Genomic DNA, 24,822 nt, shown 5'->3' on the forward strand with positions numbered 1-24,822 from the left:
TTTTACATTGGTCTTCATGGTAGAGGAAACTAAAATCCTAAAGATAACAGATAAAGCAAGGTGCTGGAGGGACAAAATATTTGACAAACTAATTGGATTAAATGCAGATAGGTTGCCAGCATTTGATGACCTGCATCCAAGGGCTTTAAAGAACTACAGTGGCTACAGAGATAATAAAGGCATTGGTCAAAATATTTCTTAAAAAACTGAATTCCAGGAGGGAGCAAATCTTATGGAAAATCACTAACGTCTTACCCTGTTCAAGGAGGGAGGGGGGCAGAGGGCAGCCAGGTAGAGGCCAGTTAACTTAACATCTGTCACTGGGAAAATGCGAGAGTCCGTTATGATGGATAACAGAGTAAGGCATTTAGATTAGATTACTTACAGTGTGGATTCAGGCCCTTCGGCCCAACAAGTCCACACCGACCCGCAACCCACCCAGACCCGTTTCCCCTACACCTAACACTACGGGCAATTTAGCATGGCCAATTCACCTAACCTGCACATTTTTTGGATTGTGGGTGGAAACCGGAGCACCCGGAGGAAGCCCACGCAGACACGGGGAGAATGGGCAAACTCCACACAAACTCCTGAGGCAGAAATTGAACCACCAGATATCACTGCTGTGAGGCAGCAGTGCTAACCACATGCCACCGTGCCACCCACCTATTCTAATCTAATTTAGATTAGACTAAATTCCCTACAGTGTGGAAACAGGCCCTTCGGCCCAACAGGCTCAATACAATCAAACAGAGTCAACAAGGTTTTGTGAAAGAGAAATTATGTTTAACAAATTTTCTTGAGGTCTTTGAGGATATTACAAGCAGAATTGATAAAAAGGGAACCGGTAGGTGTAATGTATTTGAATTTCCGGAAGACATTTGACAAGGAATTGAGGCATGGGATTATTTTGCAGAATGATGTGCAGGCTTGAGGAACCAAATAACTCATTCCTACTCCGATTTCTTATGTTCTGTCCCTTCCTCTAATCTTATTGCCAATCTCTCAGCAAATCCCCAGGCCTCTCAACAGTCACACTGACACGAGAAAGTAAGTTAGAAAGGGTTGGATCCTCATTTATGAGTATACCATTGGACATGAATATTGTTAGCAATGATTATGTTTGTATTTGTTTCTATGTATGAACAAAGGGAAGTAGCCACTGCCCACGAACAATGAATGAGCTCTGATACATTCCACACACTTGCCATTCCTTATGGTTCTTTAAGTTGGAAATTCCAGTTAGCAAGCACTGAAATCTTGTTCAGTAGAAACTCAACTAAAACTATTCAAATTTAGAACAAATGTTATCTCTTCACTTTTATTGATGAATCTTATAAAACAGAATTATACATATGATACGATTCCGACAGGCACTGAACCGTATTACTCTAGGGTACAGCTTATTGTGAAAGTGATTCTCAAAGAGATTGGTTGGGTTCAGGGCCTTTGATAAAATGTTAACATTAGCGACTGCCTAGAGTGTAAATGGGAAACTCCTGACACTTGTAGTCTGTTCTCTGTAATAGGTACAGGAACATGGTTATGATATTAGTTGTAGCTTTCACTAAAGGATAAATTCAGAAGATGTCTCTAATTCGCGTTGGATAGTTTCAACTGTGTAATTTCAGCCTTGCTGGAGCAGACAATAAATGAAACACAAACATGACTAACTTCACTAGGCACAACGGTATAATCATTATATTACTGTACTAATAATCCAAAAAAAGTATAATCCCAACAGAGCAGTTTGAGAATATGAGATTTTTTTCTTTCTAAAACAAAAACCTGGAACTAAGAAGTTAAAAATCACATCAGAGTATAGTCCAACAGGTTTAATTGGAAGTACTAGCTTTTGGAGTGCTGCTCCTTCATCATCAGGGGGTTGTCAGCATTCTGAAAGCTTGTGCTCCCAATTAAACCTGTTGGACTATAACCTGGTATCATGTGATTTTTAACTTTGTACACCCCAGTCCAACACCAGCATCTCCAAATCATGGAACTAAGCAAGTTGTTATGGCCAAGCTTATTATAAAAACTCAACAAGTTCATAACATCCTTCACATCTATTTTACTTCATTATTCTTGAGATCCTCATCTGGATTTTAGTTAAATTGTCTCTGAGGTTTTGGGGAAGCATTGCTCCACCGTATAGTGCATGGAATGTGAGTATCACTGGCCAGTATTATTGCTTATCCTTAATACAACAGACTGGTTTGTTTGGCCAGTTCAGAGGGCAGCTGAGAGTTGGCCACATGACTAAGTGTCTGGACTCAGATTTAATGGACTAGGAGAGGGTGACAAATAACTTTCCCTTAGGGCATTTGTAAAACAGATGAGTTCTGACAACAATCCAGAGGTTTTATGGTCAGCACCACCATGTTGCAGTAGGATGTGAGCTCATATCTCCAGAGCATTGTTCCAGGCATCTGTTGGATAAGATAATGGTTCTCAAGATCTAATCTTGAAGTTGCATTGGGTCTTTGAGTGGATACTGGAAGTTTTCAGTTACCTGTGTAGAGAACATGTGTATTGAGTACAGCTCCCTATGGTCCCAGTAGTGTTATGAATTTATGCCTGACTAGCTGCTGAGCTAGCTTATGTAACTAACCAAGTTAAATGCCTTTTCTGTTTAGGCTTATCAGTTGCCAGTTCTTTACCATGCAGAATAGACAAAGGGTGATCACTTGCAGCAAACTATTTCAATCAGCCCTTTCCCTGTGACACATATTGGCACAAGTGGCAAGATACCACAATATATCAATCAGGGCAAACACCACACTCACTGGTTGAGTGATATAACTATATTCACCATTTCCTTTCATGATTTAGTTTTCTATGCCTCTCATGGCCTTGTTGAGAAGTAACAGAAAGTTGAGTGTTGGGCGAGTGTTGAGTACTGAACCTGTCAGTAACAGCACTGAATATTATAAAAACTGCCACATGCAGGAGTCTCGACTTCTCGGCTTTATAATGGGCTGCATTTGAACCTAGATCGAAAGATGACAGACTGTGTTTTCTATCAGCATGCACCATTTGGTCTTCCCCCAAAGACAGGTGATTTTCATCGTCTCCATCTGGCTTGGATTTGAGCTCAAAGCTCAGCATCGAACAGGCAGAACTTAAAGCGCGCTGTGCAGCTCAGTCTATCAAAGACAGATTTTATCTGTTCAGTCGAGTTTGGATGTCAATCCAGCTGTCAGAACCGTACGATAATATCCTACACTAGTCCATGCCCATCACAGACAGGAGATTGGTCTGGGCACCATTTCAAACACAAGCATCTTGAGTAGAAAGATAATGTTTTACCTCTAATACAGAATACCTCAGTCCTGGTCAGAAATAGCCTTATTGTCCTATCCATCTAATTCTGAACTTCAGAGATGAACGATGAAGTCTCAGCTAAGTGTTATCACACAGCAACAGGAGGCTTCATTCACTTTGCCTCTTGGGACTGAATCACAGGTCAAGGAATTGCTGTGAGCCACATAAGTATCTTCCCTCCTAACCAATCAGAGCTACAGGTGCGTGGGATGGCTTTAAAGATAGTTCCCAGCAAATAAAATATGGTGTTATGAAACACAGCTGAACCACCTACATGATTCTTTTATCAGAAATAAAATCGTTCCATAAATGAATTTCTATCGAGCACTATTGTTGAATATTAACAAGTAATATTTGTCTAATGTTTGAAATCAAAAGAATGTACTTTTCCTTAAAACAAGCCATTTAGCAAAACAGACTGGAATTTATACAATGAATTATTATGTCTCTCAAACACTCACTTCACTTTGAAGTGTGTGTTTGTTGTTCTCCAGATGATTGGGGCAGCCAGTCTGTGCACTGTAAGGTCAGCTCAACAACCATTTTTTTTTTGCTATGTTGATTGAGGGAATACTGTTGACCAGGGTATTAGGAGAACCCTCTGCCTTTCTTCAAATCAGGAAATCCCTATAGTGGGGAAGCAGGCCATTTGATCCATTGACTCCACACTGACCCTCTGAAGTGCATCCCACTCAGACTCACTCCGTCCACCCTACATTTCCCGTGGCTAACCCACCTAGCCCGCACATCCCTGAACACATGGCCAATTTAGCATGGCCAATCCACCTAACCTGCACAAATTTGTACTGTGGGAAGAAAGCAGAACATCTGGAAGAAACCCACGCAGACATGGGGAGAACATGTTAAACTCCACAGAGACGGTTGTCCGAGACTGGAATCAAACCTGGGTTCCTGGTGCTGTGAGGCAGCAGTGCTAACCATAGAGCCACCATGCTGCCCCGAACATACTATAATATACCTCCAGAATTGATGAGGTTTGAACCCAGTCAAGATTAGTGGTGCTGGAAAAGCACAGCAGGTCAGGCAGCATCCGAGGAGCAGGAAATTTGACATTTTGGGCAGGAGGTGGGGATGAAGGTGATAGGTCGGAGAGGAGGGTGGAGTGGCTAGGTGGGAAGGATGATTGGCAGGTAGGACGGGTCATGGGGACAGTGCTGAGCTGGAAAGTTGGAACTGGGGTAAGGTGGGGACATGAGGAAACTGGTAAAGTCCACATTGATGTCCAGGGGTTGAAGTGCTCCGAGGCGGAAGATGAGGCGATCTTCCTCCAGGCGTCGGGTTGTGAGGGAGTGGCGATGGACGAAGCCCAGGACTTGCATGTCTCAGCAGAGTGGGAGGGGGAGTTGAAATGTTCAGCCACAGGGCAGTGGGGTTGACGGGTGGGGGTGTCCTGGAGCTATTCCCCAAGGTGCTCTGCAAAAAGGCATCCAATATCCCCAATGTAAAGGAGACTGCATCAGGAGCAACTGATACAATAAATGGCACGTGTGGAAGTGCAGGTGAAGCTTTGAGGAAGGCTCCTTTGGGGAAGGTGCAGGTTTTCAGATTCCTGCGGTGACAGGGGAAGGTGCCAGGATGGGAGGGTGGGTTGTTGGAGGGCTTGGACCTGATCAGGTAGTCACTTTTGCGGAAGGTGGATATGGATAGGGAGGGAAATATATCCCTGGTGGTGGGATCTGTTTGTAGGTGGCGGAAATGTCAGCGGATTATGCGATTATGCGGAGATTGGTGAGGTGGAAGGTGAGGACCGCGAGGTTCTGTCCTTGTTGTGGTTGGAGGAGTGGGATTTGAGGGCGGAGGTGCAGGATGTGGATGAGATGCGTAGGAGAGAAATTACAGTCTTGAAAGAAAGAGGCCATCTGTTGTGTTCTGTGGTGGAACTGGTCCTCCTGGGAGCAGATACGGCAGACGCTGAGGAGTTGGGAACACGGGATAGCATTTTTGCAGGAGGCAGGGTGGGAAGACGTGTAGCTGTGGGAGTCGGTGGGTTTGTAAAAAATGTCAGTGTTGAGTTGGTCGTCATTGATGGAGATGGAGAAGTTCAAGGAAGGGGAGGGAGGTGTCCGAGATGGTCTAGGTGAATTTAGGGTCGGGGTGGAATGTGTTGGTGAAATTGATGAACTACTCGACCTCCTCACAGGATCACAAGGTGGCGCTGATGCAGTCATCAATGTAGCAGAGGAAGAGGTGGGGAGTGGTGCCAGTGTAACTGCGGACTGTTCTATGTAGCCAACAAAGAGACAGGCATAGCTGGGCCCCATGCAGGTGCCCATGGCTACCCCTTTCAGGCGGAAGTGAGAGGATTCGAAGGAGAAATTGTTAAGGGTGAGGACCAGTTCAGCCAAACGAATGAGAGTGTCAGTGGAAGGGTACTGGTGGGGACGTCGGGAGAGGAAGTAGCAGACGGCTGGGAGGCCCTGGTCATCTTGGATGGAGGTGTAGAAGACTGGATGTCCATGGTGAAGATGCGACGTTGGGGGTCGGGCAAACGGAAGTCTTGGAGGAGGTGGAGAGCAAGGGCGGTGTCCCGAATGCATGTGGGGAGTTTCTGGACGAGGGGGGGATAGGACAGTATCGAGGTGGAGATGAGTTTGGTGGGGCAGGAGCAGGTTGAGACAATGGGTTGGCTGGGGTGGTCAGGCTTGTGGATCTTGAGAAGGAGGTAGAATCGGGCGGTGCAGGGTTCCCGGACTACGAGGTTAGAAGCTGTGGGTGGGAGATCTCCTGACGTGATGAGGTTGTGTATGGTCTGGGAGATGATGGTTTGGTGATGGGGGTGAGGTCATGGTCGAGGGGGTGGTAGGAGGAGGTGTCTTCGAGTTGGCATCTGGCTTCAGCGGTGTAAAGGTCAGTGCGTCAAACTCCCACTGCACCCCCTTTATCTGCTGGTTTGATGGTGAGGTCAGGATTGGAGTAGAGGGAGTGGAGGGCTACACGTTGTGAGTGAGAGGTTGGAGTGGGGGGAGGGTAGACAGGTTGAGGCAGTTAATGTCTCGGCGGCAGGTGTAAATGAAGAGATCAAGGGTGGGTAATAGGCCTGCGTGGGGTGTCCAGGTGGATAGAGTGTGTTGGAGGCAGGTGAAGGGGCCCTCGGAAGGTGGGTGGGAGTCAGCTCTGAGGCGGATGTAGTATTCGAGATTTGAACCCGGATCTGTAGTCCCGAGGTACAGAAACCACCACTGTGCCACAAGAACCTCTTCGAATATTATGATTTTGATTGAGTCAGTTAGATGATGAACTTCCCTTAAGAATGAAATGGGTATCTTCTCTAATGTTAGTAGTTCTACTGTATTGACATCTTGGGAAGAGTTGCCATTTGATTTTTCACTGTTTAGAAACCATGCCTTCCCTCTGCACATGTTCTGCAAGTGATCTATAGATATAATATTACTTTGATACTCCTTTTAACTGTGAGATCTTTATGTGCCACATTGCTGATACAGGGCAACCCCCGTATCCATGGGTGAAGTTTCCACGGTTTCAGTTATCTGTGGTTTACTGCGACCCGAACATATTACACGGAACCTTCCGGAACCAGGGACCGGGGGCTGCCAAGAAGGTAAATTTCCCATTGAAATGAATGGGTCCACAATTTTGGGCTTTCGTGGTAGGTCTTGGAACATTCCTGATGAAGGGCCTTTGCCCGAAATGTCGGTTTTCCTGCTCCTCGGATGCCTGACCTGCTGTGCTTTTCCAGCACCACTCTAATCTAGTCTCGGATTTCCAGCATCTGCAGTCCTCACTTTTGCCTTGTAACATATCCCCTGGGGGGACTACTGTACTGTCATAATATCTGCTGAGTGCCTTACTCTTTGCATTGGCTTGTCATGTGTGGCTGTAGAGTGTTTATACCTTTTAAAGTTCATAAATTCTGTTGCTTTTCTCTGATAAAAACTGTCCTTCCTGTCAGGATGTGTCAGTGAATCTTCTTGGTCTCTGCTTCCAACAAAGTTTTAATAGTTTTCTCCAAAATAAAATCTCCTTTGGACTATAATAAGTTTTATTAAAACTCATCAATAATTCCAAACAATTCTGTCTCTTCTAAATGCTGATTTCAAAGCTCCAGCAGTCCGCTTTCCATATTGCTATGAAGATCGCCAATAACATTATCTACACATTCTTCTGGTTGCTCTCTTTTATATTTTGGCAATTTGCAGCTGTATCTGTTCTTAGTACTATTGAATATAAACAGTGTATTTATTCGTCACAATTAGTCTTTTACTTTGACACAATTCTGTATGTATAGAACTATTTTATTCAAGATATCCAATCCTGTGTTCTATTTAGGCCATCTTTGTCGTATTAGGTAGTATTTCCCCTGCCCGGTCTTCTTAATATGACTATTTATTCTTCTTAGAATCAAAGAATCCCTACAGTGTGGAAACAGGACATTTGGCCCAACAAGTCCACACTGACCCTCCTCAGAATATCCCACCCAGACACATTACTCTATAGTTACCCCTAACTAATACACCTAACCCACACATCCCTGAACAGTATGAGTGATTTAGCATGGCCAATTCATCTAACATGCACATCTTTGGACTGTGGGAGGAAACCCACGCAGACACAGGGAGAATGTGCAAAATCCATACCGTTAGCCTGAGGCTGGAATCAAACCTGGGCCCTGGTGCTCTGAGGCAGCAGTGCTAACCACTGAGCCACCATGCCGCCCAAGGATCTGAAATCAAAGCGATTGAATTTTACAATCTTGCAATGTTGCTGTATAATCTTTTCTTGGAATACTTTGCCTTCTATAACCGCAATACTTGTTTATTTTATTTCTTTTAAAGCCTTTAATTTCGTTAACTGGTAATGATATATAACTGTACTGCTTAGTGGCAGTTTCCCCACGTTTGTAATCAAATTGGAGGTTTCCTGCCTTTTCCCTTTGCAAAATGGATGATTTTCTACCTTTTAAAGCCTAATTTATGTTGTTATTCTTTTTGAAGACTTTTCAATTTAAGCTTTATACATGTTGCCTTAATAAATGCTTCCCATCAGAACCACAGTTTATATAATGGATCTTCTATACTTATCATAGCCTCTAACATTTTCAGTCTTGACTCTATCTGTCCTAGTTTTCAAATGATCTCTTTGTCACCTTAAAACTGCTTCACAACATTTTTCAGTGTTGTGACTGCCGTATAAGTAATTATATAACCCTGATTTCTGTGCCTTATGCTGTCCACTAACTTTAGTGGCAACATTAATTGTGAGCCGTAAGGACTGCTTTATTTACATCAGACCATTTCAGTCTTTTTTGGTCAGATCGTTAATGTAACAACTTTCCCTTTGCTCAACAGGGGTTGTTAACTCTACTCTGACCACATGTGCTCACTAGCTGAATCTCTAACTAGAAATTCTGCTACAGATCCTTGCTTCCTGATAGAATCAGTAACTGCCAAGTGTGAGTAGCCTTTCAGCGAATTCTATCCTACAGTGTCTCTTCTGCACTTCTTACCAGATCTGAAGTAAAGGCTTTTGCTTGGATTACTGTTTCTCCCTTATTGGTCTTTTTATAAGTTCCTGTTGACTGCTTATTTGTTCAAGTGCTTGCAGTTGCTGAAGGTTTGTAAAATAATTCTTAAACTAGCTAAGCCTTTAAGTCTGTAAACACACTAGGTATTGTGGAAATGTCTTCTCATGGGTTCAGAGGAATTTTCATTATTATACCTTGTGATATTGAGCAATGATGCCCACTGCTGATCACCCAGGTGGCATTTGTAGGTAGAATGTTGCTATCCCCATCCCTCTTTCCTTGAATGGGTCTCAGGGGCTAATTGGTTTCTAGTGGGACAAGAATGTGCATTTGTCTTAAACAAGATGTACTTCATTATAATGTTAATATTAGCTACAAATTACATTAGCTCGTTAAATATTCTCATAAGACAGACAGTCAGGAGGCAAAGAATACACGTTTGTCTTTTTCAAAATCTAAAGCTCTTCTCCCAATTTCCCCAGCTAAGTTTATTAGTCTCCACTATTAATTGTTTCAGAACCATTACCTTCTAAAACAAATCTAGGTGATACTTCCAAGTTCTAAAGTAAGGCTTTCAATGATAGCATGGATTTTCATTTGGAAAACAGAGATTGCCTTTCATGAGTTAGGTCAGTGGAGGGGAGCTGTCTGAAGTTTAGTCAACATTTAGCTGTGCACTATCCGAATGTGAACATCACTAGAGTACAGGAACTATATTTTGATTCCAACTCATACTGACAAGGGCACCAAATTTACTCTGACAGGTTCCTGTCCAAATGATCACAGGTATCTGGTGGCATGGCTAAAATTAAAGGATATACAAGATTCTCATTAAATCTTACATTTCTTGCTGGGCCTTTTAAGGGGCTGAGACTCACTTCAACTTAGAGACAGAGATGTACAGAATGGAAACAGACCCTTCTGTCTAACTTATCCATGCTGACCAGATATCCTAACCTAATCTAGTTCCATTTGCCAGCACTTGGTCCATATCCCTCCAAACCCTTCCTATTCATATACCCATCCAGATGCCTTTTAAATGTTGTAATTGTACCAGCCTCCACCCTTTCCTCTGACAGCTCATTCCATACACGTACCACCCTCTGAATGAAAAAGGCACCCCTTAGGTCCTTTTAAATCTCACTTTAAACCTACACCCTCTAGTTTTGGACTCCCCTAACATTGGGAAAAGTTCTTATCTATTCACCCTAACCATGCCCCTCGTGATTTTATAAACTTCTATAACATCACTCTTCAGCCTCCAATACTCCAGGGAAAATAGCCCCAGCTGATTCAGCCTTTCCACATAACTCAAACCCTCCAACCTTGGCAACTTTCTTGTAAATTGTTTCTGAACCCTTTCAAGTTTCACAACATCTCTACTAGAGCAGGGAGACCAGAATTGAATGCAATATTCCAAATGTCCTATACTTCTCCTTTTACAAACCCGTGATGTGGTTAGGGGGGAGTACTGAAGACAGCAGTCTCCACACAGTCATTTTCCACTTTCCTGCTTCCAAACAAGCAGGCAGACAACAGAGGATTGAGCAGTTAACGGGACAGACAGGCACCTAAGATGTGCCTGCTGGTGTGAACAGCTACAGTAACCATATTTCATCTCATTAGCCCCCACAGGCTCTAGTAGAGCAAACCCTGGAGAGTGGCTGTAGACATTATTGTGGTGTACCTGTCTGGTCCACAACTAGGGTAGCTAAGGAGACTGATAAAGTTTAGTCACTGTTATAGCAATCATAGCAGCCAATTTGCACACATCAGGTTCCCACCAACACTGATCAGAAGATCTGTTTTCTTTCAAAGTGATTGAGAGGAAAATTACTGATCGACACACCAGAGAGAGCTCTCTGTTCTTCTTTATTCACTGCATCTTTATCACGGTGCAGCACACTCTCAATGACATATCAACCTGCACTTTCTGCTCACATCCTTGGTGTGGGACCGGCAGCACCACCACAAGGACCCACAGTTTATTTCATTTCCACAAGCAAAAATGGGTGCCAACCCCTTGCAGACGTACAGCTTCCCTTTACATTTGCTCATCCAGGACTAGTGGGTGCAGTGCACACAGAGCAGAAAGAACCCACTGTTTGATCATCCATGTTGTTATGAGTTAATGTATCTTAGCGCAGGAAGAGGTGACCACAGCATTTCTAGCCAAAGGATGGCAAATCAAACAGAAACAGCTGATATTCCGGCTTTTTTGCTTTCCACTGACTGCAGCAGAAGGGTCAGTGTGAATTTGGCATGAGGACTTAATATTTTTAAGGCAGACGAGGATAGATTCTTGATTGCCAAGGGGATGAAAGATGATTGGCAGTGTGCAGGAATGTAGAATTGAGTTAAAGCCAGGTCAGCCATGCGCTTACTCAATGGCAGTGCAGGGTCAAAGTGCTGAGCTGCCTTCTCTTGTTCCTTGTTCCTATATCCAATGGTAGGTTTGTCAGTTTTTAATGTCAGGAGTGGAGTTACGGTTTGAGATTACTTGTCATCTCTCACACAAGACAAAATGGCCACTTGAATTAAGGTACTGGAGAGAGCAACAGTCTGATATCTATCAACACCGTGTGATAACAAGTGTAAATGGGAGTAAAGCACATGGGAGAGGAGATCAAATACATGTTATTTCGATTCCTGATTTCAGCTTTAAAGATAGCTTTTACGAGAATAAAATGCACAGCTTTGTCCATTTATCATGGTGCATCATGAATATTACATGGGTTTTGTTCTTACTCTCTCTGTTCTGGCTACCATTCTGCATGACAAACCTCAGCCTCCCATTGATGCTTTCCAAAGGGAGTAAATCCTTCACTCCCTGAAAGTGAAGAGGAGAACTAGGCACCGACTCAGCAGCTGCATCCTACCTTCAACACTGCCTTCACTGAGGTCAAGCGACACAGAAGGCTGGGTAAGGTGGAGGGGTGTGTGGATGGGAGAAGGGTGTTGCAAGAGGGGGTACCCTCTTGCCAGCTCACAACATGAAGTTGGCGCACCTGGCAGCATTGCTCCCAACTTTTGCCACCAGACAGATTTCACCATTCTGCCAGTATCTGTGTCTGTGTCTGCCGATTAAGTGTTCCTGGGCAAGATTTCCTTCATCACTTTTATTGTAAAGTTGAACCTTTTTCCTTTCTTGTGTGCAGCAAAGATGGCAAGCACACAGTTTTCCACCAACACTTCATGTAAAGAAATATTGGGTTTGACAATACCCTTTCTGGCAGCAAGGTGGATTGGAGGCATGGCTGTATTTGAAACAAGGCTGGTTCTACTTAAGTAGCTCCCAACTACCCATTCAATCGCACTGAGGATTAGCTGCCCATGATAATTCTGCGCCTTTCCATCCTCCCTCCCATTTCCCCACATTGCCCTCAATCTGTTTAACCCATCTAGTTTTGATGTTCCTTCAGCAGATCTGTATTGAAGATGTGCTTTTGTTTGGAGGAAGAGAAAGGGAGAGCTGACCTTCCATATCCTTCCTATTTTGACAAGGCAGCAATGCCAAAACTAAACATCCCTGGTCACAAATCACATCCTATGTGAGGTGTCAAGCACAACTGCCACAGCCCATCATTATTAAGCATACATGCTTTCCAAATTCATTATTATACCTTTGATTCCTGCGTCTGAGACTAACCAGGTCTGTAAAAAAATACATCGAACAACAGAGTTGGCAATCATTCTGAATTCAGTCCTGTGACACTAACTCTGTCATTATGAAGTAATTAAAAGGAGTTAGACAGGCAGAAGTTTAACTCATCCCTAGTGCACTGAAGGATAACAATCAATCAAAAATCAAGCTATTTAGAGAAGAGGAAATGTGTGATGAAGAATTCAGTTTGTTTAAAGTATCCCTTCACCATCTTGCTAAATAACTTATAAAAATAGATTAATGTTTGCAGGCCATTGGATTTATCGGATGAACAACTGTCAGCCATTTCACATTTCTTTCTCCCAAGTGGCTTCACAAGAGTTGAAGATGCATTTCCTCAGTCATAGTTAGTTTAACTGAAGTAGTAACAAAACTTTGATGTAGGAGACATTAAAATAAACACCCACTTCAGCAAGAGTTAACTTGCCTTTCATTGTATTGTAGCAAATGGTGTTCTTTGGCTGTGAGAAGTTAGGATTGAAGTTTAGCAATGGGTACAAATCTGTTTGCAAAAAAAATGGCCTCTTTAAATTAGCCATGAGCTGTCAACTTCAGTTCAGGGATGCCTCACATAGGAGATGGTAATGTGTGTCTGGGACAGTAGAGGGTGCTCTTTAGAGCTAGGATGGAAGGGGCCCTGACAAAGCCATGGAAGGAATTTGTGTTTAACTTCAGTTCAATCAGAAAGAAACAAAGAGTTGCATTTCTTGATCTTGAGATGACCCATCTTGCTTCACAGCCAATTAAGTACCTTCAAAGTGTAGCTAGTATTCTAATGTAGCATAAGATTATAGCTATCTATACGACAAGCTCCCACAAACAATGAGTTAAATTGACAGATAATCTGTTTATGTAGTGATGTTTGCGAAACTAGCCAGGACACTAAGAGGTAACTTTTTCAAGCAGAGGTTGGTGTGTGTATGGAAAGAGCTGTGAGAGGAAGTGGTGGAGGCTGGTACAATTACAACATTTAAAAGGTATCTAGATGGGTACATGAATAGGAAGGGTTTAGAGGGATATGGACCAAATGCTGGCAAATGGGACTAGATTAATTTAGGATATTGGACTGGCAATGGACAAATTGGACTGAAAGCGTGCACCTCTATGACTGTGTGACCCCCTCCCTTTTCCTATTCAAACGATTGCCTAGGAATGTTTTATGTTAGCCTGAGAGAGCAGATGGATGTCAGTTTAACATCTCAGCTGCTAGAAATGATCTCCAACAATACAAATCCTCTGACAATACAGGACTGAAGCATTACCTTAGATTTTGTGTCTGTTTAGAGTCAGCCCAGAACTCACAAACCCGATTCAGAATTGAGAGTGCTGAGCTGTGGATGATAGTATAACTATAATGCACATACCAATACTGTGGCAATAATAGTGATTGGAGCTGGCACACACTAAAACCATAGAGCAGTTGGCAACTCAGTCTCCAGCAAACTCCCTATCTCCACGTCAGAGCTCAGTGCCTTCTTCAGCAGCCAAAGGCAGGTCTGACTCATAAAACTACCATGGGTAGGCTGGTGATGTTGGTCGCAAATCCATCCCAAACAGAACAGGGATTAAACTCCAAGATGTTGGCACCAACCTGATTCACAGTCGATATCCAGTACTGCTCACACTGTCTTGGCACAATACATCTTTTATACTTATGTGGTAGCCTGAAACACTGGGTAGTAATGATAGAGATTCCAATTTTCTTTCTATCATACAGCTCCCAAGCATTGCCAGCATACATTGAAAGGATTTACAAATGGATGTACAACCTGTTCAGCTGGGTTTTGTTATGAACACAGTAAGATCTGGAATGGGGTTTGAATGCGGAACCCCTGACTCAAAGCCAGGGACATTACCCACTACACCACAAGCCCGCCATACCTCAGGGCAGCAGGTTTGAAAATCCAATACATGTTTAATTTTAGAGCTACTTGCACATCCTGGGAGTGAGCAATCACCTCTAAAAATGCAATGGGATCTATAACATGGCCAACTGAAGAAAGAACATTTGCCTGGACCCAAACTATAATGGAGGCAGAATAGCACAAGGAAAGAAATGAGTGGGCGTCTGATTTGGAGTGGGAGGGAAAGTATACAACTCATGACAGAAGGTTTGGCAAACATTTGTTCCTTTTCTCTCCAGTGGTCCCAACCCTGACTGCCAATGGACTGGACAGCTCCCCAGGGAAATGGATAGCATTGGAGAGTTGGTACCCAGGACAATCCCAATTCCAATTTCATTCCCAAGGCAGCTGCAATGTTTAGGACCCAGACTGAACCAAAAGAAAAAAAAACAAAGTTCAAAGAGAATATGAAGGAATAGAAGGAAAAGTGCAAGCAGGAGTAATGGGGAGAGTATCCCTGATCCCTGCGGAGATTCTCCAGTTGAGGAAATTCCTGCCCAGTCAAAAATCCCAGGAATGAAATGAAATATCAAGTCAAACCTGTTTGCAATTTCCTCACGATTTTACCATAGCCACTGCTTCTTAAAACTACACTATCATTCTCATGCTAATCCCTTGAAGATGAGACAGTACTTTCATTAAAAAAAAATCCGAGGGTTAAAAACACATTCGTGGGAGACGCTGCTTTAATATAATAATTTACAGCTAGAACATGTCAGGTTCTCATTAAAACAATTGGAATTCATCATGCAGGGATAATACAAATTACACGGAACCTAAACACCGTGTAAAACTCGCTTTGGACCGAACAGCCAATTGACGGGAGTTGGTTAAACGCAAATTGGGAATATACAGAGATAACTATCTTCATAATAAATGCATGCATTCGTTCAATAGATTTGTTTTCTGTGATTAGCTATAAATGGACAGTTTGTTCAACAAATAACAACCACCCACTCTCTAATACTGCAACATTTCCCTAATATTGTAACATTTTGTTTTGTAATCAGTGCAACTCACCGAGAGTAAGGTCCACGAGATAGAGGAGGAGGAAGGGTCGCTGGAAGGAGATCTTGCTGCTCATTTTCAATTAGTTTTAAACTCGGGTCTGAGAAGGTGATGGGTAAAATGCTCCATCCAGCTCACAGAACAAGGAGATCCACATGTTAAAGAAAACAGACGCCTAGCACAACCCTCCCCAAAACAAACCAACCAAAATCACATTGTCTTCAAATCCAAGCCTTCTCAGACCACTTGATGGAGTTTGAGAGATTTTTTTTGGAAATTAAAATGTAAGAATTTTGCTCAAACGTGCATATATTTAGCCGGGATGTCTGCGAGGTGTACGTGCAGTTCCATCCTCCAGCTCAGCCCCGGGATTACTGACTGAGAGACACTGGTAAAAGAAACCCTCTCCCACTCCAGCCCTTCCCCTCTCTGTCTCGATTTTAGCACAGTGGATGTTTAAATCCTAGCTGTAGTTACCCCTCCCGTCCAGAAAAAGGTTCACAATTTCTGGCTTTTAAGCCGATTTAATAATGCTAGGGATTTTTCTCTCCCTCTCTCTCTAAAGCAGTCTCCTCCTTGGAAAATTAACTCTCACTCCGCCACTTAAAATATTGCTTCCTCGCTCCCGTTTCTCAACATTTTAACCCTCCGTGAACTTTCCACACGCTTTGGATGTCATTGGACGCGTTAAATATCATCAGTTGATTAGGGATTATCTAAATCTCCTCATGATTTAACGTGAGATTAGAATGAAATAAAAAAAAGGCTTGGAAACTGACTTTAGAATGTTGTTACATTTCCGAACACAAAGATGAAACCGTTCGACAATTGCAGTGTTTCCCGAAAGCAATTGCTCCCGCCAGGAAAATGGTTAGGTCTTTCCAGGATAGCTCCCGAGTTTTTATTCTTGGAGTGTCGGCAGCTATTTGACTGGAGGTGGCATCACAGTTAAATTCAAACTTTGTTTGAGCGGTGTGTGGTGGGTGTTGGCAGTTTCCTCTCCTCGGCTTGGGCGTGTTCCGACAGTTATGTTCCATATTGTAGGCAGAGCAACTTTTGAGACAGCTAACTGACCAACTTTCTGTGGTGACTATTCCCATTTTTAGGGTGTAGGTGGAGTTCCTCTCCATTACTGGTGCCAAATCCCAGTATGTATCCTGCTAGTGGTTCCACTGGGCTCCAGCCTGTGCCAATCCCTATCAATTTAGTTCTGGACCTCAGTTGGATGACTTTGAGTTCAACTATCAACCTCACAGTGACAGTTTTTTACACGACTCAGTTTCAGTCAGATCAGTTAGTTCAGTTGGCTGGATGGCCAGTGATGTCAATAGAATGTGTTCAACTCCCACTCACCAGCTGAGGTTACCATTCAAGTTTGCGTCACATATAGACAGGGTGGTTAAAAAGGCATTGCCTTCATTGCTCAGTCCTTTGAGTTAAGGAGGTGGGACATCACGTTGAGGTTGTACAGAACAATGGTGAGGCCTCTTCTGGAATACTGTGTGCAGTTCTGGTTGCCTTGTTATAGGAAGGATATTATTAAACTGGAGAGAGTTATAGAGTCATAGAGATGTACAGCCTGGAAACAGACCCTTCAGTCCAACCCGTCCATGCCGCCAGATATCCCAACCCAATCTACTCCCACTTGCCAGCACCTGGCCCATATCCCTCCAAACCCTTCCTATTCATATACCCATCCAAATGCCTCTTAAATGTTGTAATTGTACCAGCCTCCACCACTTCCTCTGGCAGCTCATTCCATATCCGTACCAGCCTCTGTGTGAAAAAGTTACCCCTTAGGTCTCTTCTATATCTTTCCCCTCTCACCCTAAACCTATGCCCTCTAGTTCTGGACTCCCTGACCCCAGGGAAAAGAGTTTGCCTATTTACCCTATCCATACTCCTCATAATTTTGTAAACCTCTATAAGATCACCCCTCAGCCTCCAGTGCTCCAAGGAAAACAGCCCCAGCCTGTTCAGCCTCTTCCTATAGCTCAGATTCTCCAACCCTGGCAACATCCTTGTAAATCTTTTCTGAACCCTTTCAAGTTTCGCAATATCTTTCCGATAGGAAGGAAACCAGAATTGCACGCACTATTCCAACAGTGGCCTAACCAATGTCCTGTACAGCTGCAACATGACCTCCCAACTCCTGTACTCAATATTCTGACCAATAAAGGAAAGCATAGCAAATGCCTTCATCACTATCCTATCTACCTGCGACTCCACTTTCAAGGATCTATGAACCTGAACTCCAAGGTCTCTTTGTTCAGCAACACTCCATAGGACTTTACCATTAAGTGTATAAGTCCTGCTAAGATTTGCTTTTCCAAAATGCAGAACCTCGCATTTATCTGAATTAAACTCTATCTGCCACTTCTCAGCCCATTGGCCCATCTGGTCCAGATCCTGTTGTAATCTGAGGTAACCCTCTTCGCTGTCCACTACACCTCCAATTTTGGTATCATCTGCAAACTTACTAACTGTACCTCTTCTGTTTGCATCCAAATCATTTATGTAAATGACAAAAAGTAGAGGGCCCAGCACTGATCCTTGTGGCATTCCACTGGTCACAGTTTTCCAGTCTGAAAAACAACCGTCCACACCACCCTATGTCTTCTACCTTTGAGCCCATTCTGTATTCAAATGGCTAGTTCTCCCTGTATTCCATGAGATCTAACCTTGCTAATCAGTCTGCTATGGGGGACCTTACTGAAGTCTATATAGATCACATCTACTGCTCTGCCCTCATCAATCCTCTTTGTTACTTCAAAAAGCTCAATCAAGTTTGTGAGACATCATTTCCCACGCACAAAGCCATATTGACTATCCCTAATCAGTCCTTGCCTTTACAAATACATGTACATCCTGTCCCTCAGGATTCCCTCCAACAACTTGCCCACCACCGACGTGAGGCTCACTGGTCTATAGTTACCTGGCTTGTCTTTACCGCCCTTCTTAAATCGTGGCACCACGTTTGCCAGCCTCCAGTCTTCCAGCACCTCACCTGTGATTAGCGATGTTACAAATTTGTCAGCAAGAGGCCCAGAAATCACTTCTCTAGGTTCCCACAGAGTTCTAGGGTACACCTGATCAGGTCTTGGGGATTTATCCACCTTTACCCATTTCAAGACATCCAGCACTTCCTCCTCTGTAATCTGGACATTTTGCAAGATGTCACCATCTATTTTCCTATAGTCCATTTCTTCCATATCCTTTTCCACAGTAAATACTGATGCAAAATACTCATTTAGTATCTCCCCCATTTTCTGCAGCTCCACACAAAGGCTGCCTTGCTGATCCTTGAAGGGCCCTATTCTCTCCCTAGTTACCCTTTTGTCCTTAATGTATTTGTAAAAACCGTTTGGATTCTCCTTAATTCTATTTGCCAAAGCTATCTCATGTCCCCTTTTTGCCCTCCTGATTTCCCTCTTAAGTATACTCCTACTTTCTTTTTACTCTTCTAAGGATTCACTCGATCTATCCTGTCTATACCTTACATATGCTTCCTTCTTTTTCTTAACCAAACCTTCGATCTCTTTAGTCATCCAGCATTCCCTATACGTACCAGCCTTTCCTTTCACCCTGACAGGAGTATACTTTTACTGGATTCTCGTTATCTCATTTCTGAAGGCTTCCCATTTTCCAGCCGTCCCTTTACCTGCCTCCAATCAGCTTTTGAAAGTTCTTGCCTAATACCGTCAAAATTGGCCTTTCTCCAATTTAGAACTTCAACTTTTAGATCTGGTCTATCCTTTTCCATCACTATTTTAAATCTAATAGAACTATGGTCAGTGGCCCCAAAGTGCTCCCCCACTGACACCTCAGTCACCTACCCTGCCTTATTTCCCAAGAGTAGGTCAAGTTTTGCACCTTCTCTCGTAGGTACATCCACATACTGAAGTTCAGAAGAGATTTACGAGGATGTTGCCAGGTAAGGAAGGTTTGAATTATAAAGAAAGGCTGAATAAGCTGGTACGTTTTTCCACTGGAGCATAGGAGGTTGAGAGGTGATGTTATGGAAGTTTATAAAATGATGAGTTAATGGTAGTTGTCCTATCCCTAGGATGGGGGAATTTCAAGACCAGGGGCACATTGTTAAGGTAAAAGGAGAGACATTTTAAAAGAAGACATGAAGGGCAATGTTTTTACAGGGTGGTTCATGTGTTGAATGAACTTCCTGAAGAAGTGGTGGACGTGGTTACAGTTACATTTAAAAGACATTTTGATAAGTACCTGGATGGGAAAGGGATATGGGCCAGGAGCAGGCCGATGGAACTCGTTTAGTTTGGGATTATGTTTGACATGGACTGGTTGGACTGAAGGGTCTGTTTCCATGCTATATGACTCTATAACACTCCCTCTCAATCTCTATCTCTCACTTGAGTCATGGTGACCGTCAAGTTAAACCACCACCAGTTGTCTCCCTCTCTCTCTTTCTCTCTTTCGCTGATGGTAGAGCAGCCCATTTGTCTGCTCAGATGATGGTAACCTCAATTTTTCATTATATGAACTCAGGGCAACAATGAACGGAATGCGACCTGACAAAAGAAGTTCAGCCACTTCAAGACTTCCCACCTTATTCAAATAATCTCATAAGACAATAAGGTCATATCCACGAGGGTGTCAGTACACAACATGCACACTGTTATTCCAACCCCATCATTGGGACACCGTCTTGTACTGTAATCATCGACAATATAAAGAGTGAGAAAAGATAATAGAATTTTTCTCTTCATTCCCATTTCATGTGATCACACAACATTTCTGCTCTTCAATATCCAGTTTTGAAGAAATGTTATATTGTAGTTGAAACATTAATTTTGTTCCTCTATTCGCTGATGCTACCAGACCTACTGACTGTTTTTATCACCAGTACCCACAGGGTTTTTCTTTTATTCTGATCTTCAATGTTTGAAACCTTCAGGGAGAGGGAGGAAGATTCCTTTTCAAATTGTTAATTTTTACAAAGGTAATTGCAAAGAAAAAAGAACAAGTTTGTATTTGGGAGAATAGTCAGCTTGTATAAACAGACGCCATGTCCCATTCAATAAAGGGCACTGCCCAGCATAATGAGCGTTAGGAATTTGAGGTTGTGATGTATTTGTCTCAATGCCAACTGATCTCCCCAGCCCTGGACTAGGTAACAGAGAAAGAGAGAGACAGTGAGTTCCATATTGCTATTTTGTGCCCCTGGTTCGAACATGGAGGTGAGAACAGACTTGATTTCAGCTGTGAAGCCTCCACAGTCAAATGGCCAGTCATCGCTCACTGTCTAGCATCAAATGTAATTGTTTATGTGGTAAAACCATCCCTGGACCTTCAGAAGAGGAAAAGAAGAAAAAAAACCACAGGATAAAGAAAAAGCATTTGGTTTCTTGATTTTGCTTCTCTAAATGCCCCCTTCCTGTTGTAACCTTCAGGTAGAGATAGGTAACAGGACAAATGATCGCCAATGTTTTGGACCAGGCCAGATCGCCTCAAACCATTTCAAGGACGTAACCCAGACCCTAACTTTGCTAGCTGTTTTAAGCTGATGTAGAGTGGATATCTCAGGAGTGATACAGCTGGTCAAGCAACTTAGTTTTAAACAAAACAGAATTTTTTAATAAGATTACCGAATGAAACACAAACAAAAGAGATCAGAATATAGAATAACTGAACCTCTGAAAACCCAACAGATTATCCCAATGTAATGATGTTGTTCCAACTACTTGCAACAATCCCTATAAACACCCCTTGGCAAATAAAACCTAACACAGCATCTTACAGGAGAGGGATCAGAGAGAGAGAGAGCATCAGCATGAACCTATTGGTTTGGATTCAATGACTTCACAACAGACTGGCTGTTTTTGGTAAACAGCCAGACTGCTAAAACCAAACCAAACCAGAGAAAAGCTGAGCTGGGAAAACCAGCCACTCCTCTTTCATTGTCCAAGCGTTTTTTTTAAACTTGAAAGCCTTTTACTTGAGGCAGTATCTGTTGGCTATAATCAAATTGGCCTTAAAACCCATCCAACCTAGACCTTTCAGAATCACTGCTTCTATGACCTCTCTGGAAAAAAAAGGCAAGGACAGCATCACCTTGTTAAAGGAACAGCATCATCACATCAAGTTCAGAGCTTTGAGCAACATCAGTTTTCTGTTGCACCTCAAATTGCTTGACACCAGCTAGTTCCTGGTTGCACTCCCATCCATCCAGCAGGCTTGGGCATTCTGATCTCCATTTGTGCAAGTTCCCAAAGGGACAATGTGCGACTCTCCCCTCCCAGAGTGGAGTGCCAGTGATAGGACCACAGGCTATAAATACAACAAACAGTAGTGAGAGTATAGTCTTTGACACCTTTGCACTGAACCGCCATTCAAAACAAATGTTGTAATTGTGTTTGGAAATGGATGTAGGGCACTGTTTACTGAACCACGTACAATATTTACAGAATAGGGAGACATCCTTACTGCTTGAAGCAAGTCCTTCTGTACACTGAGTGGCATATGATCTGACATCACTTCCTGTGATATCATCAGCTGGGCTATTGGTAGCTGCTACCTTAAATCATGACGATCATGGCTGATTATCTGCATCAACACAACAATCCCTCCTGCTCCCCCCCCCCCCCCCCCTTGAATCATTGAATGATTAAATAGAGATTCAAGCTCAGGGCAGGTACTCAAAAATAGCACATATTTGCCCATTGACCTATGTTTCCAATGAGTAAGCTTTTCACAGGAGGTTGGGTCCCATCTCTAAGTTGATTGGTGAACTGTTCTAAAATTATCTGTTCTGGGTCAAGGGTTAAATGGGGGTTCTTTTTGGGATATGGGGTTCAGAATCATAAATGTTGCATTTACTTATCATTTAAGATGAGGCTGGACAGATGTATGAGTAGGTAGGGAGCAGAAGGATACAGGTGCTTAGGAATTGGGCGACAGGTTTAGACAGTGGATTTGCATCGGCTCAAGCTTGGAGGGCCGAAGGGCCTGTTCCTGGGCTGTAAATGTCCTTTGTTCTTTGTAGTTCAGGTGGGCACACCACCTAATAAAAACCAGCAGAAAATGCGTTTCTGCAACCTCAGCAATTGCTTAACAATGAGAATGGCCACAAATCTCATTAGATTATGTTGTAGAGAATAGCTTGAAGAAGAAAAATGCATCAATCAGTCAGGTCCAGTGAGCCTGCGGAACATAATTTAGAGCAAGGAACTTGCACTTACATAGTGCCTCTCCAACCACAGGGCACCCTAAAGGCTATTAAACACTGCCTGGAATGTAGCCACCCTTTGTAAAGTAAGACAGACAGTGGCTAACTGGTACATACCAAGTTCCCATACACAGCAACATGATTGTAAGGTTAACATTTGTTTACGGTTGATTTTTCATATGTTTTGTCTGCCAGGAAATCTATCGAGAAAGAATTTGAAATTAAAAGAAACTAAAGAGGAAACAGAGACAGACAACACTGACATAGATGGTAAACGTATGAGGCACGTGCATTATCCTCACCCATTGCTATTAACTTTCTCTTTGCCTCATTATTGTCCAGCTAAAAAGCATAGTTGTCTCACTGGTCTTCCAGTGCAAAGAGGTGTGCTTGACTGAATGTTGCAGACTGGCAAATTCCAAGCTCCAGGACTACATTTCGAATGGGATACCTAAGCTTGGGGCAGGTGTAATGGAGAAAAGTCACAGTGGAATGCCTTTCAGCCATTGTACACAAAGGGGCTGGGAATGATAGGGATACCCTTGAGCTATATGCCAGAAAAGAAAAGTGCATTGTCAATATTTACAGAATAGGGAGACATCCCTACTGCTTGGAGCAAGCCCTTCTGTATACTGAGTGGCATGTGAACCAATATCACTTCCTTGATATCATCAGCTGGGCTATTGGTAGCTGCTACCTTAAATCATGACGATCATGGCTGATTATTTGCATCAACACAACTTTCCCTCTCACTTAAGCACCTCAGAATAGAATACGCCAACAGAGAAATGTTAAATCCTATTGCAAAATTTTCCATCTGAAATGATTTGCTCTTGAGCTGTGTGCTTGACATGGAATGTATATTATGTATACGTAAGTGTTACAATTATATTGAAACACCTACAATTGGAAAATTATGTATGGTGACAAGTTCAATTTTATTGTAATTTCTGTAATTTTTCGGTCGAAATGATTGTATTGTACTTTTATAAAGCATATGAACGTACATTAATATAAATGAAAGTGTGTTTTGGAAAATAAAAGCACAGTTCCCTGTGAGGTTCAATGCTGGCAGACCACAGTCTGAGACTCTCCCCTAATAGTACAGTGAGGGGCCAGAACTGGTGTAAAAGTCAAGGTATCTGCAGCATGAAATGTCAGTACCCATTATAAATATTATCATGTATGTTAACATGAATCTGAAGGAGCACATCAGAGTGTAATGTCATGTCTGGAAAGAACAACCATGTTTTGTATTGACCCCATTTGACCCGTGAGGTAATATATTCTTAAAAATTTAGAAAAAAATTCTATTTTTCATTAATTTTATTTTGAGAATTAACAATTTGTATGTGAAGATGCAGTATGCAATCCAGTTTGAAATGTTGAGGAATAGAATATGTCCGAACAGGACATTGACTTGTAAACCATCTGGAGACAATCTTAACTATCAGGAACTGAACATAAAAAGAACGTGGGGATGTCGTACATGTGAAAATAACTGCTGGATAGATAAATACCAGATCAAGGAGTAGGCACATTAGGGAGGCACAGTGTGGGATCTGGATATAGAATCATAGAGATGTACATCAAGGAAACAACTCATCCACGTCAACCAGTTATCCCAATCCAATCTAGTCCCACCTGCCAGCACTTGGCCCATATTCCACCAAACCCTTCCTATACATATACCCATCCAGATGCCTTTTAAATGTTGCAATTGTACTAGCCTCCACCACTTCCTCTGGCAGCCCATTCCACACATTCACCACCTTCTGCGTGAAAAAAGTTGTTCCTTAGGTCTCTTTTATATCTTTTCCCTCTCACCCTAAACCTCTGCCCTCTAGTTCTGGATCCCCCACCCCAGGGAAAAAAAACTTGTCTATTTACCCTAGGCATGACCCTCATGATTTTGTAAACCTCTATAAGGTCACCCCTCAGCCTCAGACACTCCATGGAAAACAGCTCTAGCCTATTCAACCTCTCCCTATAGCTCAAAACCTCCAACCCTGACAATGTCCTTGTAAATCTTTCCTGAACCCTTTCAAGTTTCAGAACATCTTTCCAATAGGAAGGAGACCAGAATTGCATGCAATATTCCAAAAGTGGCCTAACCAGTGTATTGTACAACCGCAACATGACCTCCCAACTCTTGTACTCAATACTCTGACCAATAAAGGAAAGCATACCAAACACCTTCTTCACTATCCTATCTACCTGC

At 42.8% G+C, this 24,822-nt stretch overlaps 1 protein-coding gene across 2 annotated transcripts in view; it reads right to left on the reverse strand.

Annotated features, from left to right (window-relative positions):
- Nucleotides 1-15,839, reverse strand: part of igsf21a (immunoglobin superfamily, member 21a) — a 392,300-nt gene extending 376,461 nt beyond the window's left edge. For both annotated transcript variants that reach the window (XM_087980554.1, XM_043675638.2), the window contains exon 1: nt 15,416-15,839. Coding sequence is in view for 1 of the 2 variants with exons in the window: in XM_043675638.2 (XP_043531573.1) it covers nt 15,416-15,479 (64 nt within the window). In the remaining variant the exon portion in view is untranslated. The remainder of the gene's footprint in view (nt 1-15,415) is intronic.
- Between the last annotated feature and the right edge of the window lie 8,983 nt (nt 15,840-24,822).

This window comes from Chiloscyllium plagiosum, unplaced genomic scaffold (assembly GCF_037043375.1).
Source record: "Chiloscyllium plagiosum isolate Xiang-an unplaced genomic scaffold, Cpla_swu_hap1 HiC_scaffold_37, whole genome shotgun sequence".
In the NCBI taxonomy this organism is placed as follows: Eukaryota; Metazoa; Chordata; class Chondrichthyes; order Orectolobiformes; family Hemiscylliidae; genus Chiloscyllium; species Chiloscyllium plagiosum.